The sequence below is a fragment of the Barbus barbus genome, assembly GCF_936440315.1.
Source record: "Barbus barbus genome assembly, chromosome: 30".
NCBI classification, from domain to species: Eukaryota; Metazoa; Chordata; class Actinopteri; order Cypriniformes; family Cyprinidae; genus Barbus; species Barbus barbus.
In genome coordinates, this window is record NC_136758.1 from 22098374 (window position 1) to 22115135 (window position 16762).

Here is a 16762-nt window from a genome sequence, read left to right on the forward strand (position 1 = left end):
TCTGGCTACAGGAATTTATAACAAATAATTATCCTTACTACTTAAGAAGAAAAAGTGTGCAGTACCAAGATATTCTAATGAAATAAAAACACAGACGAAACAGATCAGAATTCACTTACAAAGACACTAAGCTACAAATTAATAAGAGCGAACTCTTTTGTTGATTTAAACAGTTAGGCGTAGGTATTCACAGGAAAAGAAAGACTGCTGGCTGAAGAACAGTAAGAAAGAGCAAGATCCCCGCGGTGCTGAGTTCACCGTGCCATCTCTCCCTCTTTCTGCTTCTCCTTGCATCTCTTTAGCAGTCAAGAGCAGTGCTTATACTCCTAATGCACATATGCTTTGTATCGGGTTACAGCTACGGTATGTGTTGCCATGGACACAGCATGCCTCATGATAGACGACCCAGGTCCTTTTTTTAATCAGCTGTAAGAACCGAACCAAAAAAGCAGGAAAGCTTTTATGATATTACGTTATTTATATGTTATTATGTGCCCTCCACTCTCTGAACATAATAAAAAGAAATGAGATCTCCCGCTGCAATTATTTGGCCCATGGTTTCGCCAGTATAATTTAACACATTCAAAGGAGGGAATAATCAAACAGCTGCTGATGGAATTTGAGCCCATGAGGCCTGATGTGCTCTTGTATCAATAGCCACTCTTGTTCTTGACTAAAGGAACTATTACTGTTGCTCACAGTTAACGTTAGTGATTTGAAAAAACTCCTATTCAACTTAAGTGCAAAACTGTTTGTGCTACAGGCACGAATGATACTGCAAATCATACAGCTAGTTGCTTGGCAGACGATCATCTAAATTAAAGGAGGGAAAATTAGAGACTTGGGGTGTACTCTTTGGCCTTGGACGACGAGAAACCACCTAGCAACCAGTCAGATCATCTTAGCAACGCCTTAGCAAACATCCTGCAGGTCTCAAAGGTAATGATTTTGTTTCTACCTCCCCAATCAGGCCAGCAGTTCAGATTTCTACTTCCTTTCCACCACATGTGATTATATATACATTTTTAACTAGAGATTAAAAAAAAAAGATATAAATTAATTGGAGGTAAAAAAAAAAGTAAAAAAAAAATACATGTATACTTTTTTTTACATTTTTTTTTTAACCTCCAATTAATTTATATCTTTTTTTTATCTTTTATTTATAACTGTACATGTAATGTACATAATTATTTTATTTAAAAAATAAATAAATAAAAAAAATAAAATAAATTATATATATATATATATATATATATATATATATATATATATATATATATATATATATATATATATATATATATATATATATACAATTTTAAATAAAACAAATGTACAATTTTATTTTGTTGATATTTTTAATTGTTATGTTTCATTCATTCTGTATTATATTTCAAAATTATATTATGTATATATACACACACACACATGCATATATCCACATAATTGTAAAATAAATTATATTAATTTACAATTAAAAGATAAAGAAACTTATAAAATTAAATATATTAAATATAAAACAATACATATAATTTCAAAATAAGGCATATAATGAATGAAGCAAAGTAAATAATATACATGAACAATATATATCATTATTTTTAATAAAATACATTTACAATTTTACTTTATTGATATTTTAATGGTTAGATATTACTTATGTATTTTATTTCAAAATGATTGTATGCATGTATAATGTATGTATATACTGTATACACAAGTAGTATATATAGTATATATTAGTATATATTTAGTATATACAATAATTTTTAATTAATAAAAAAAAAAAAAAACATAAAATAGATATTTTATATGCAAAAAATGCATGTATATAATCAAAAATGTTAGATAAAGCATTGACCAAAATGAATTTTCCATCAACTAGGCAAAAAAAAAAAAAAAAAAAAGGGAAATGCTCTTACACTCTGGGCCAGCCTTATTGTTGAGCCGTGTCCTAACATTGTGCCAGTAAGTTTTGCATGGGCAAGCACCCCTCATTTTCTTCAAAACATGTAAAAATCTATTTAAAACCTGTTGTATAACAGCACTTGAGGGGTGGAGGGGGAAGGGATACATCAGGGTACAGGGCCTGGAACAAAACAGAGCCGCTACCTCGCCCTGCATATGCATATCCCAGTAATCTAAGCGGAAATGACCCCGACCGGCTCCAGCGGAACCTCTTTGAACCTGCTCTGTGGGAACGTGGCTCGCTCCTTCAGCTGAAATGTTTTTTAATCAAACATTAACGCCAGCTATGAGAGCCAAAACCTGCATCTTCAGGCCTCTGGTGGTGCGGCTAAGACCGTCAGAGCATTTTCAAAAATGTTAACATCAATGGGGAAGGGCGCTCTTTTGCCCTTGCTGGATGTTTGAATGTAAAACACACATGCCACCGGGCTGGAGCCTTGCTGGGTATATACCCCATCTATTTTTAATCTGCCGCATTCTATCTGTTTGCTCTGTTAATGCAAACACTCACACCATTCAAGGAACAGCCGCTTTCTCCATCTCCATCAGGAGCAGGCCTGGGTTATTCATTTTTAAACAAAGCTTACCTCCTTTCGCTTGAGTCTATAATCTCATTTCAAATCCTATCGCCCACTACATTTTCCTTTTACCCCTACGATCTCAATCCTCTTTAACTAATCTAAAGTCTAATTGGTGCCAGCACCGGTTCTCCCCTATAGGTTACTTCTCGCCTTGAGGTTTTTAAACTTTTGTTCATGTGAAATCTGAACTGCTCTCGCCCGGGCTCACGGCTCACAATGGAGGCTTTCTCAGGGTCAGAGGGTTGTGAATGCCGCACACAATTAGTAGAAGGCATTTCGGAGCAGAATCTTGCTAAAGCCGGGCGAATTCCTAAACCTAAAAACATGCAGGTGTGGTAGAGCAAAGTCAGTGAAGAACCTCTAACATCCATAGAACATTTCCATTCCACAAAATGTTTTGTACAGCGAAAAATAGGTTCTTAAAAGATTTTTTAAATGTTCTTCACACTGATTATTTTAAGAACTGACCACTGAGAGGTTCTTTGGGGAACAAAAATAGGTTTTTCTATGGAATGACTGAAAATCCCCTTTTCGAACCTTTATTTTCAAGAGTGTGAAAACTATCAATTACACATAAGGTTCTTTATAGTGGAAAAAAAGTTATTTAGATTATTAAAAAATTATTCTTCACACTAATAAAAATGGCTCTTTTAAGAACTGCCCACTGAAAGGTTCTTCAGGGAACCCGAATGGTTCTGCCATTGCATTGCTACAGAACCACCCTTGGAGCCTTTATTTTTAAGCGTGTAGACGGTGAAACTCAAAGAAAGCATATTTGCAATTCGAGATTCATCTGTGCAAACAACTAAATCAGAGCTGGATGGAAGTGGTTTTGGAGCACAGAAAAAACAGCTTGTGGAACCAGACTGAATATTTTCCATGGACTTTTAACAGGAAAAATGCAGGCTGTTGACAAACCTCCAAAAGAACAAAATACCTCAAAGACAATAAATATTCACAGACGCATTTCCAATGACTACTTACCGCCACCCCAAAAAGCCAATCTTCCACAACCTCCTTTTTGTTTCTCTAAATCACCTAAATAGATGACAAAAGGGGTTATGAGGGAAGCTAAATAAGATGTTTGCGTATGCTAAATGAACTTAAGCACTAAACACTCAAAATACCTCAACCGCCCCAAACCTTCTCTTTGCGAAGGATGTTCTTCTCATGCCTACGTTAATCAAAGAGACATGTGACATGTTCCATTGGAAGGTTCATCAGTCTGGGCTGCTGAAAAGCTAATATATCTCTGAACTTTATAGGCGGAGAAGATCCAAGGGTTTCTGCCAGATATGGAAGCCCCATCATTCACAGCACTGGCCATTAGAGAAAGCGTGGAAAAGTGGGCGATCTTGTCATTTAGTGTTACTGAGAAGACTTGAAAGCAGGAAAGGTGGGGGCCCAGGCACACAAATAAACCTAGAATTCTGGGAGAGAAAGAAGCTAAACAAGGCAATACCCGACTGGGGCTTTTCATCAGCTTGTACATTGAATTTGTTTTCTTAGTAATGCGTTTTTACCCACGGGCTGAAATGACAACTATTAAAAATGAGAACTATGTCACTCTCGGTGCATTCAGCATTTTTTTTTCCTCCCCTCCTTCTCTTTCTTTCAGGGCTTCATTTAAAATTAATCTCCTAAAGCAACTGGACCTCCAGTTGTCATCTCTGATAATTCACGCATCCCTGAATTTTTATGAAGACGGACAAAAGCAGGTACAGAAAACCCTAAAATAGACTCCAAGCCATCTGCGGTTGCTATGGAGAGTTGCGTGTTTCCAGGGCGCTAGTGTATTTCTCGAGCGCTAATGGCCTATCCTTTTGCCAGGCAACAAATAGCCCTGTGATGCAACTGCACCTGTCTCGGCTATGTGTTACCATGGAGGCGTTCCTGTTGCTATGGCGACCATCACGCTAATAACCTCGCAAGGGCAAACGCGCGTTGGTGAACTCCGAGGCCCAGCTGTTCCTCCTGCACTCTCGTTCTTGTCATGTCTCTCAAACTCTCGGAGCATGTTAAGGAATGTTTGTCTACCTGAGCCCACCTTGCACCAAAACCACAGCATTACCGTCCTCTCAGTGACCTTTACACAGTGTACACAACAACATGACAAACAATACAAACATAGAATCTCTTCCATATTAGACTGATTTTGATTGGTCATGACAGCAACAAAAGATGTTTTTGCTACTGTTTTGTGAGACTATTATGTTTGCATTTACATTGATTACTTTAAATTACAGTACTTTGAGGGCATACAAGCAGTCCTCAATCACAAAATTCTATATTGGAATTCGGAATGAAAGGAAGAGGAATTTAGTGTAATGTAATGCATTTTTGGAAAGTGTTTTTTTCATCCTATACCCACAAAAAGTTAATTTATTAAAAATGATGAAATAAATATTCATAAGGTCTAAAAACCTTCAAACTTTGAGGCTTTTTAAACTTTTACACAAGAGTAACCAGTTACTGTACAAAGAGTACTAAGATACTCTGCCAAAAAACATCTGTTTGGTTTTGATTGTCATGTCTATGACACTGAAATCATGCGTTTTAAACCATGTTCATTTAAACTTCTGATATACAGTTTTCTGAGCGCACACATCCAAAGCATGCACACAGAAAGCGGCTGTCGCATGGCACGTGAGTACTAATCGAAGTTCTCTTTCATGTCTTATTGTGCTTAAAATGTCAAATACACACAAGTTTGTTAAAAACACACATAAGTTACAAAAATACAGTTGGGGAAGGTAAACAGCTGGGAAAAAATGCATGTTTATATTAGATCTGTATTTTAAGCAACATCAGCATTTAAATTCTCTAGCATGAGGATGAACATGGCGGATTGTGTGCGGCTGACTCTGCTGTGGGCGGGATCTCTGCTAATACGGCAGTATCTGTAAACATCATGGGCGGGGCCTGTGCAACGTGACGTCACATTGTACAGATTTTGCAAACGGCTTGTTCTGAGACACTGCTTATGATTTATGGGGATTATTTATTTATTTATTTTTATCATTATAGGGTGGTTGTGTACAAGCGTGGGTGTTTATGTTTTGCATAATAGGTGCCCCTTAAAATTAGAGCTTAAAATTCAAAACTCAAAAAATCATTTTTGAGTTTTGAACTTCGTGTGTGTCTACAAAATGGATCAAACTATTTTATTTAGAAAAAAATGATAATTTCTGCAAGTTTTCCCTTCTTTAAATGAAATCACATCCTCCCTCCACAGTGAATAAGGACACATACCTATCCACAGGGATTGATGATGACATCACCAGAACAGACTATGCATTCATCTCATCTGTCTACCTGACCAACAACCTGAAAAAGAGCTGAAGCCCTCAGCTTACTACTCTCAGGATCTAATAATCTCTAATATTGCTGTGATTACAAAAACAGCAAAGATGAAAGAGTGGTGTGTTAAAAAAAATTGAGCAGAAAAGAGGAGTGTGTCAGTCTATGACTCAGCTGATTTGTGTGAACCTTAGGAATGCTATAAAAAGCTTCATTCGGCTTCCTGGGAGCCGCAGTGGCCAGATAAACACTTTATTACACACTGCTACACGCAGATTCACCATCTGGCCTGAGAGAGAGAGGAAGCCGAGCCTGTGTGTGCCCAACACTACTGTGCTATCTTTGCTACCTTATTCACACACACACCTTACACCAGAACGATCTGAAATATGAGGGCGGAACATAGTATAAACAACTTATAAATATTAAATTACATAAGGTAGAGTTCGTTCAATAAAAGTAACAGATTTGCTCAAAAAGCATTTGCTTTTCGTTTTAACACACCCAATTTCCACGGCAATTAAACACCGCATTAGATTCCTTAGATTTTTGAGGTTGCAAGGTTCTTTGGAGATTAACAAAAGTTCTTAATGTTCCATTATAAAGTTCAGATCTGTGAATCGGAATCATCTGTTAAAACAGAACAAGTTAAACTCTCCTGAGATCTGTAGAGCAGCACTTGGAAAAATCTAGGTATTTAAAACTTCTTTTACCCCCTTTCCACCAGCAGGATCCAGGTGCTAGTTCAGAGCCAGTGCTATTGCCGGTTCTTAGTTGGTTCGACTGGCGAGTCCTTTAAGAAGCGGTTGCTTTTCCACAGGCTAGAGAGCCCATACAGAGCCAGGTCTTACGTTACTGAATACATTTCATGTTTCGTTTCGTTTCACTAGCGCAGCCACGCCAAACACAACAGACTTGTTTGAGTGCATCGGCGCCACGCAGAACGATCGATCGGCCCACAACACACTAAAGCACCCACTGTGAGAGCAATCCAAAAGCAGAGCTGTCTCCCGCAGCACCCCGATGCCTCGCACCGACCGATCCGCGCAGCGCCGATCCATCCCGAACAAGCCTAAACAAACTATCAACAATGGCAGACGTTGCGTTGCTATTGATGTTCATGGCTTTGCGAACCTACATCGGCATCCAAACATGGCAAATCCAACGCGTTTGTGTTCAACGCGCTGCTATTTCAAATATGGCGGTCCAAAGTTTCTGTTCGTCTTGTTGGTCGCGGTAACCCCGCCCCCAGCCCCTGACGCAAGGGCTTCTTCCTTCTAGCCCAGCAATGTTTTGGTGCTACTTACGAACCGCTTTTCCTGGTTCGGAGCTGGTGCTTTGTGTCGAAAAACAAAGAACTGGTTTGAAACTAGGCTCTGGCTCTGAACCAGCACTGGAACTGCCTTGGTAGAAAAGGGGTATTTGTGGACCTTAAAAAGGTTCTTCTATGGCATTAGGCTGTAAAACCTTTTCTGGTTCTAATTGGAAAGTTTATTTTTAAGAGTGTGTCTTTGAAAATAATATTGTGTGGTTGTTATAGGCTGTTGTTTTGAAGAGGTGTAGGCTAGAGGGACCGTCCTCTGTGATCTCCTCTTCCCACAGGGCCTCCGCGTCTTTGAACACCTGGTGCTAATAACCAACCCAGCGCTGTTCCCACACATTATCAGCAGAACACAACTGACTGCTACACTCAATACAGAAGGGGAATTCGCTAAGAATGAACTGCACCCACTGATAGCGTCATTTATTAGCACATGCTGTCTGCGCTGTTTTAGCGTGTGATTCACTAAAGGAATTATGCAAATCAGGTAACAACACAAACACAGGCAAAAAAATTACTGCGAAATGCAATTTGCACAACACTATTCCATAAGTTTTAGGACGGCTCCGAGCCTAGGGTCTTTAAAATGCTAAAAATGTCTTGATATACCCATACACAATTTTTTCCTGCCCACAATATATTTTAAATATATGCTCAATCAAGGTGTGTTTGTAAATTGAAAATGTACATTGTTTAAGCCTTTAAATGCTACAATATATTACATTAAACTTGTACTTAAAGGTGCACATATACCTTTCCAATATATACAATTATATACATTTTTTAAAAATGTACTTTGGACAATACAAATATATTTTGACTGAAAATGGCCAAAAATTTTACTATACTATTACTAAAACTTACTGAAAATATATGCATGCAAACATATTTTTTTAAAAGTTGCCATTTTGAATTACATTAAAAAATATATCTGCTAAAAAAAAAGAAATGGAGAAAGACAATGTAACAGCATATACCCTTACAGCAAAAAAATATATATATATGTTTTCATTGATAACAGCTCACTCAACGTTAACTTCTAGCCAAATACTTCTAACTTGTGCAATCTATAATAATCCAAACAATATAAAGCATGTATACCTGATACATAAGGGTGGTTATTCAATAAGACTGATTTAGCAGGTGCAAAGGTTTAGAAAAATCTTTCATTTATAATCAGAAACCTTAGAATGAAATGACACCAATTATCATTCCTCTCAAAAAGCCTCTCATCAGGTATGTGTGTATTCTGTGCAGTTTGGCCAACAGTGCAATTTCACCTCCTGCACACATGCATTTTGGGAGAAAAAAGTATTTTTTTTTAAATAAACGACCTTATTCAGCATTTGTTTGTCGAGCTGTGAGATTTCTGCCTTGATGAGGCAGCAATGTGCTGCTGAAGGGAGAAATGCAGGCAGTCGTCACAAAACCCTATCCACATCTGAGCGCGGCTCCCTTCTCAGCCTCATTCCTTAATCATCTCACCATGCTTGAGCAACACCTGAAACTCTCTTACTAGAGCTGTCCGCTTTAATTCCATCTCCATTTTCCCTTTCTAGCCTCTAAGCTGGCTGCCCATTTGTTCCATATCCTTTGTTAAGGATGATATGCCAGTTTGAGTTTTACAGTAAAGCAATTATTTTGTCTTGCACAGTCGAGTGACTGGGAGCAAGCAGACCTGTTAGCCGGATCAAAATGAAATGGAGCGGCGAGGGAGCCGCTCGGAACCCAACGCCGGGTCTCGCTCTGACAGCTCCACTCAGCTCGCTGCCGCCTGTGGGTTCCACTGCTAACCGATACCAACAGGGACAAGCATGCAACACAGAGGGGGAGAGAGACATTTGGTGAGGTTTAAGGATCGATGTATCCAGTGGGCCGCGTGCCTACCTTTGATATGCCTGAGGAGAGGTGGGAGGCGTGGTGAACACCTGGGAATACGGATGATAAGGCGTCTTCTTCAGTGCCTGGATGAGATTCTGTCTGTATTCTGGGTCTATGCACCACAGGGAGCCCTTTCCGATACTCTGTGGAGGAGGAAGAGGAGTACATAGTCAGGACAGAAAAAGAAAAACCATCTAAACGTCTCAAGATACAACAATAAAGACCAGGACGGCTAGCAGAACCAGTCAAATATGTACAGCGGTCACTGTCTTATGGCAAAAACTGGTGTTTGTGTACTTCTTTTACCTTTTGGCTCAGATTAATTGCCTGTTATTCTGGTGTGTGGATTTCAATGTATGGATCCCATCTATGGACATCAGTTATTGAGCTGTACATCCCTTTATGATGTTAATTTCCTTCACATCCCAAACATCAGATCATCAAGAAGGAATGAAATTATGAATATTCAATGATGGATAGCTGAGCATACAAATACTTTTCTATCTCTTGAAAATGGGCCGTCTTAAGATGTTTCAAATCCTAGTGTTTTTAGGCATCAAATGTGTGCTATGGTTAAATTCTAAATCAGCATAGCATGTATACTTTGCAGATTATGCAATTCCAGAATGCACTGAGGTGATCTCACTGGAAAAAAAAAAATCAAACAGGATGAATAGAAATGTTAATACTGTAATACAGACATAACATTTTATAACATTAATATTTACTATTTAGTCAATAGTAAATTATATTTATTAAACATTTAATATATTTCATATATAAAAATCTTCATAAATATATTTTAATATATTTAAACATTAAAAAAATATGCAATAATATAAATTATTTTATGTCAGTATTGCAGTGTTGACATTTCTGTTCATCTTGTTGGATTCTTGTTCAAAGAACATGCTTTCTTTGCAGAGTATGCAATCCCAGAATACAAATACAAACTAAAATATTTAAAATGATGGACAGAAATGTCAATACAGTAAACCTCACATAAAATATAATTTATATTAATATTTTATAAAATATAAAATAAATAAAATAATCATTAGTATATATTAATGCATACATTTGAATGAACATTTAATATTAATATTTATCATTATTATTATTATTATTATATTTGATTACATATTCAATACTTCAAGAATAAGTAGCTAACACGTTTACACCCAATTTGACTGGAATCAGTTGTACAAGCGCTTTGAAAGTCAACAAGGTACAAATGGCACTGTTTCGAGAAATATGAAGGAGTGTTCACATTTATTGCTACAAGTCATTAAATACAAATACACATCTTACTTGGCAAATATGTTGATTTAGTGCTCTGGCTACAAGATAAGGCTGAGTTTGTTTGGTCTAGTACAAGGGAAGAAATGAGAACCTGACCACCTGCATTCCCTTGACCTCCACATTCTCCAGTTCATTAAAGTGAAACGGGCAGACAAAATGCATCAAAAACCCAAGAAGTGCAAACTACAGCTAGCACATATGCTACAGATCACTTAGACAAACTCAGCATTTTAAAAAAACAGCACGGTGAGCGAACGCTCCTAGTATATAAATTAGCTCTCCTGACAGATCCTGCTGAAAACGAGGAAACGGCAAAATGTCACTTTGAAAGTGATATCAGGGGACAATTACTTGGGCTCATTACTACAGACTACAATCAGTGTCATGTTACTAAGCCCCATTTTTCAGCTCAAGTTATTCCTGTACTGTCAGAGATTTACACAATCAGCAAACCACCGCGACAGAACAAAGTGTAGACTATCACAGTGCTTTTGTAAAGTCAAAGTCATTTCCTTTCACTCAGACACTTCAAAGCGATGGACAGTATGTGCTGTTTTGTTAGACAGACTGTGTGTTCTCAATGAATCAATAGTCATGACCTTCAGATAACTGACAGTGTGTCATACTGTGTGCCCTGAGGTTACACACACACACACACACTTGTCTGGGCCGTGTGTCACGTATTCAAACTTTGCTAAACTAACAAACCGAACATTGCTTTTGCAGGAGGTTTCATTTTCATCAACACCCCTGAAATCAGTCGTCTCTACTGACCACTGTTAATCACTTTGAGTTAATTGAGTGTTTTTTTGAAGGGGCCAAAATATCTTTAACAAAAAGCTGCCATGAGATTTTTTCAGCTTGAATACTAGATTCCCCCGAAAAGGGCTAAGAAACGATAACACACTCTATTGATTGCAGCAAACCCCAGAGCGAGCGCTCGGCTCTTTACCCACAGTATTTGGCTTCAGTGGAAAGATTTGTACCAGAGCAAGTCAAACAATTCAAACCCTTGGAGTGTTTCAGCAAACAAAATAAACAGCACATTTATTGGACTCACAATTCATTTGCGCTCATGTCTCGATGATTTACAGCTTGACCAGTAAAATCTGAGGTACAACAGCAACGATGAAAAATCTAGTGGTTAAATAAATAAAGAATAAATTGTTATAATAATAAAAATAATATCAATAGTAACAAAAACTATTGCATTTACATTTTACATTTATTCATTTAGCTGACGCTTTTATCCAAAGCGACTTACAATTGCTATATGTGTCAGAGGTCGCACGCCTCTGGAGCAACTAGGGGTTAAGTGTCTTGCTCAGGGACACATTGGTGTCTCACAGTGGATTCGAACCCGGGTCTCTCACACCAAAGGCATGTGTCTTATCCACTGCGCCATCACCACCCCTTGCATTGCAAACATTACTATTACAATAACTGCTAATTATAATTTAAATTTTCTATTTATAATTTGCATTATAATTATATATAATTATTGCAGTAAATAATTGAATAGTAGGCCTGTGTGCGGTGTCGTGCCATGTAATATTTTTTCCAGATTGAAAGGTCTTTCCTAGCAAAAAATTCAATTTTCTTCTGAAAGCAGCGAATGCATTTATTCTTAGCACAAACTGACATTCTCCACCTAATTAAGCTGTCAACTTTCCATCAGCGTGTTTTAAAACCATACCTGGACCAACCACAAAGATGAATTGCACCATGAAATTCAATCCTTAAATGGTCTGTCCGGTAGATGCTCTGATGGAAATGAAAAATAGGGGAGTTAAAAGAAATGAACAGGATGGAAGCAATGAAAAAAAAAAAAAACAAGGAAGGCAAAATATAGTGACTAGTAAAGAAAAAAATAAATAAAGTTAATAAATATATATTATAGGGACACAGAAGAATTTAAACCACAAAAAACTAATCATTATTATTAATAATACTAGTATTATTATTACTGTAGGGACATAGAAAAATGAAACCAAAAAAAGTATGCTACATTTTCCCCTTTCAAATATTACCTACATTTAGCTAAAATAACTGAAAAAAGTGGGTGTACTGGCTTTTTTGTCTCTTGGGAAAAGGTAAACGCATGAGATTAAACAAAAACGATCAATTCCAATTACCACAGCATCATAAATCGCTGGGCACAAGCCCTGCAGGAAAATCTACTACTGTTGAACTGACTAAAGTCAGTTTCTCTTGAGAATACGACATTCTGACAGCTTCAAGAAAGTGAAAAACACACCTATTGATGAGTTAAAGTTGCACCTCTGAAATAGTTACATTCTCAACTGATATATTTGAGTACTATGTGTACATTCAGACACAATAAAGCTTCCAACAGGGCCACATCCGTCTTTAAAGGGTGTGATATGTGATCCTGAGAGCATCAGATTATTCATATATGCTCCGTGGAGAAGAGGCTGCACTGGTCTATCTTTCCAAATGTTCCGTAATCAGGAGAAATCAATAGGTTTCAGAGCACTTTGCCTCAGATTTATCTCCATCTCCTGACAGCTGCTGTGTCCGTCTGAAGGCCAGCTCAATGGCACCAGCCAATAGAGACTCCAATCAGAGAGAGGGGGTGAAAAAGGGAGAGGAGAGCCAGGGAAAAGGGGGGAAAGCACTTGGATTACACAGGTCTCCTAGGCAACAGGCAATGGTGGAGTATATAAAAACTGTTTGATAGTCTTGGGAGAGAGATCTTTCATTCTCCCTAAGAAGCACGGGCCTCTGAAGATGCTATATTCCATTACAAGCAGTAAAGTTAATCCTATCAGTTCCTGAGCAAAATGAAAGACCTGCTATTATGAAGCACCCCCCTTCCTTCGACCCGACTGTCCAGAGTCCCCCCTTTTATGCTCACAACTTTAAACATATGAAAAAAAGAACTGTGAGGAAATATTTAACCCAAAAAGCCAAGTTTTGGATCCATCTTTATGAGACAACTGCCCATTATACTATCAACTCTGCAGAACTACAAAAACACCCGTTTCTTTCTTTATGATGACTGCTTATATTTAGGTGAGAGATTAAAAAAAAAAATCCCCTAAGGGTCCCCTGATTTTTTTTTTTTTTTTTTTTGGCATTTTCAGATTTCATTTTAGTTATAATTTGACTAATTTTGCTATGTGCTTTTTTAATTTTTTTTTTTTATTTTTTTTACTATTTTTGGACTTTGTTTTAGTTCAGTTTTATTTTTATTTATTTATTCATTTATTTATTTATTTTACTTGTAGTAATTTTAGTGTTTCAACTTTTTTTTTTTTAAATCTAATATTCTAATTAATATTTAATCTAATATTTATTGGATGTGTACCTTTTCTGTAATCAACTGCTCACTTAAACTTAATCTTTAAAAAATTATTATTTAATAATGTTAAATCTAATCTTTAGAAAATCTGAAATGAATATCCATTTTCATACTGTACATTATAACATTTTGATGCCTAAGTTAACTTTTTAATTTTTTTACACAAGAGTGTAGAATTTACATGGGCAGTCACTGGCCAAACCATGAAATGTTTTTATTTGTTAGACCAAACAGGTGAAGAAAAAAAAATTCTAGGGATTTTAGCATAGTTCACATTTATTTTAGAAAATACAGTTAATTACTGTTCTTAGTAAAAAAAACAAGGAGATTCTTTATTTTTTAAGAAGAAACGGATTCTGCTAGACAAAAACACTTCTATTTCTAAAGAAAACCAATTCGCTTCAGCCGCACAGTGCGCTGACTTCCTAAAGCAGGTGTGTTAATGCTCTGTTGGTAAGGTGATCTATATAAATGCAGACATCGACCGTTCTGAAACATGGATAAATCAAGGTGTCCAAAAGGACATCATTGCTTTGGTCTCCAAATCCCAGCAGTCATCAGCTGCTAATGGCTGCGGCCCCAGAGTCGTCATCTCTTCTGAGGCTCTGCGGCTTGAATCACACGAAGGAGCAGAGAAGCGGTAAGCTCACACTGTGATTGGTGGAGACATGATGTCCTCCGTTCATATTGGCTGAATTCTGCACACAATGGCATTTTTAAAGCAGGTCTATATTGTGGAGTTCTGCAGTGGAGCATTAAGAGACCGATGACTCTACTCACCTTCAGAGGCTCTCAGTGCATTAGGAAGGGCATGAAAGGTCATTCATAATGAGAGCGTTTGGGGAGGGGGAAGCTTGGCTGTTGTTGGATCTATTCATTGAGACAAGTCCAACACATAACCCCCATCCAACTCTCACGCTCTCTTTTCAGTCTTTCTAAGACTTTCTGAAGGCTGAGTAGCGCATGAAGATCCACCATTGAAGTATCTCATGAAGAACATCAGAAGAACACATCACACCTTCAACAATCTTTCCTCATCCATTACAAACTATTTAAACAACGAAAAAGATGATCCCAACTCTGAATTCTGACTGGAGGTCACAGTCAAATCCAAACTATTGTAAAATAGCTGATATATATTGTTTTGCAATGGCTTGGTGGTAACAGTGTCATTCAGTCTGAAAACTGATATACCTGTGAATGCACACCAGCTGAATTATGCATCAGTTATGTATCAAAGTTGATATATTGCAAAGCAAACATAAACAGCCAACCATACATCTAATGAGCTATATTATTTGGCAGGAAAATTAAGTAATACAGAATTACAATAAATGCGCATGCTCTAGTCTCTAGAAATAGTCAGGATGAAATTTCCTTTTTTTAAGTAAAACCATTAACTCAAAATTAAACATTAAAAAATTACAAAAATATATATATATCTTCTAAATTATTATTAGTAGTAGTGATATTAATGTTACTAATACATTCCCATTATTTATATAAATCACAATCAATTAAAAAATTACTTTTTTTATAAAAGCTACAAAAATGTTGTTACCAATTATTAAATTATTCTAAATAAAAAAAATAAAAAAAATCTCATTTAAAAATTCAAAATAAATTTGTATCAAATATTTTATTTTTTCTCATTATGTATATTTTATATTTTTTTCTAAATCACTATATTTTCAAAATTTATCACTTTCATCTCTATTCTAGTCCTAAAAATGTTTGCAAACTCTTGCGTTTTTCCTCTATATCCTTGCAACACAAAATAAATGGATTTTCAGCATAAGTTTTCTGTAAATGCCCTTTAGTGATGTAGGATTTTAAGAGTGTTGCCAAACCCCCCTCCCAAAAAAAAAGTCCACCAAAAGAAGCTAAACTGAGCAACGCCACTGACACAACCACGATCAACAATTTAGTTTAACACCAAAATAGGTCCCAATAATGAGGCTCACATAAAAAACTTGGGTTTGCTAATGACATGTGTAATCCTAATTAAAGAGGATTCCTTTGCAGAGCCTGAAGCCATCCAGAGTAAAGCAGATACAAAAGTAAAAGCTGATGACATGATAAATTGAGACAAGTTCTGTTCCCACAGTGCAGTCTGTGCCAGAACTGTACCCAGGACAGTGTGTGTGTGGGTGTATGAAAGCGTGCGTGTGCATTCATACCATACTTCTGAGTGTATATGCTGTACATGATCACCAGTGACGAAGGGTGGCCAGATCAAGCCCGCTGAGATGTAGTCCCACAAAATTCGCACATTCTTGAGCAAACCGTCTCTCTTGGCGTTCACGCACCATGTTTATTCTGACACAGTCAGCGCACGCCGAGATCATACGCAAGCAATATGGTGTCCCCCACGGGTGCAGCATACGGCCACGAGGCGTGAGGAGACCAAGCCTTGGAATCAAATCAGTGATTCAACCTTGTGCAGGAAGTGAACAGACTCACACATGCCATCATATTTTAAACAAAGTGACCTTTTATGTGACTGCAGTTAATATAGCAGTGTAGTCTATTTCGACCTATTGCCTGTTAACTACAGCAAAAGGTTCCGATCACAAAAACTGAATAATATGCCTCTATAACACTGAATCAGAATGCAAATGAGATGAATAAGTGGGTGGAGCCATGAATATAAAATCTTAAAAATTGCATAAAATATTAAATAATGTATTTATTAAATTGTATTCAAATATTGCAAAATATTTTTAAATTCATATAAAAATATGTTTAATATCCAAATAAAAATATAAATAAAATAAAACTAAAACCTATTAAAAAATCTCTGGGTGGGGCCATGAAGGATTAAATCATTAGCATTGAAAGAGCAGCATAATTAATAATAGTTCAAAATATTGTATAAAATGATAATATAATATAATATTTATTAAAAATAATTTAATATTACAAAATACATTTATTCAAATATACAACTGTACAAAACAAAAGAAATATAATTGTATAAAATTATAAACATACGTGTGTGTATACATTCACTTTTTTGTAATATATACATACATATATATCATTTTCAGAAGAATATGTGAGTGGTGATTGCTCATCCAAAAA

General features: G+C 36.6%; 1 protein-coding gene across 6 annotated transcripts in view; it reads right to left on the reverse strand.

The window, feature by feature from the left end:
- The window catches only part of LOC306850809 (forkhead box protein N3-like), a 94842-nt gene that overhangs the window by 42255 nt on the left and 35825 nt on the right, over nt 1-16762 (reverse strand). For all 6 annotated transcript variants that reach the window (XM_079386700.1, XM_079386703.1, XM_079386701.1 and 3 more), the window contains exon 3: nt 9058-9194. In XM_079386700.1, coding sequence (XP_079242826.1) covers nt 9058-9194 — 137 coding nt within the window. The remainder of the gene's footprint in view (nt 1-9057; nt 9195-16762) is intronic.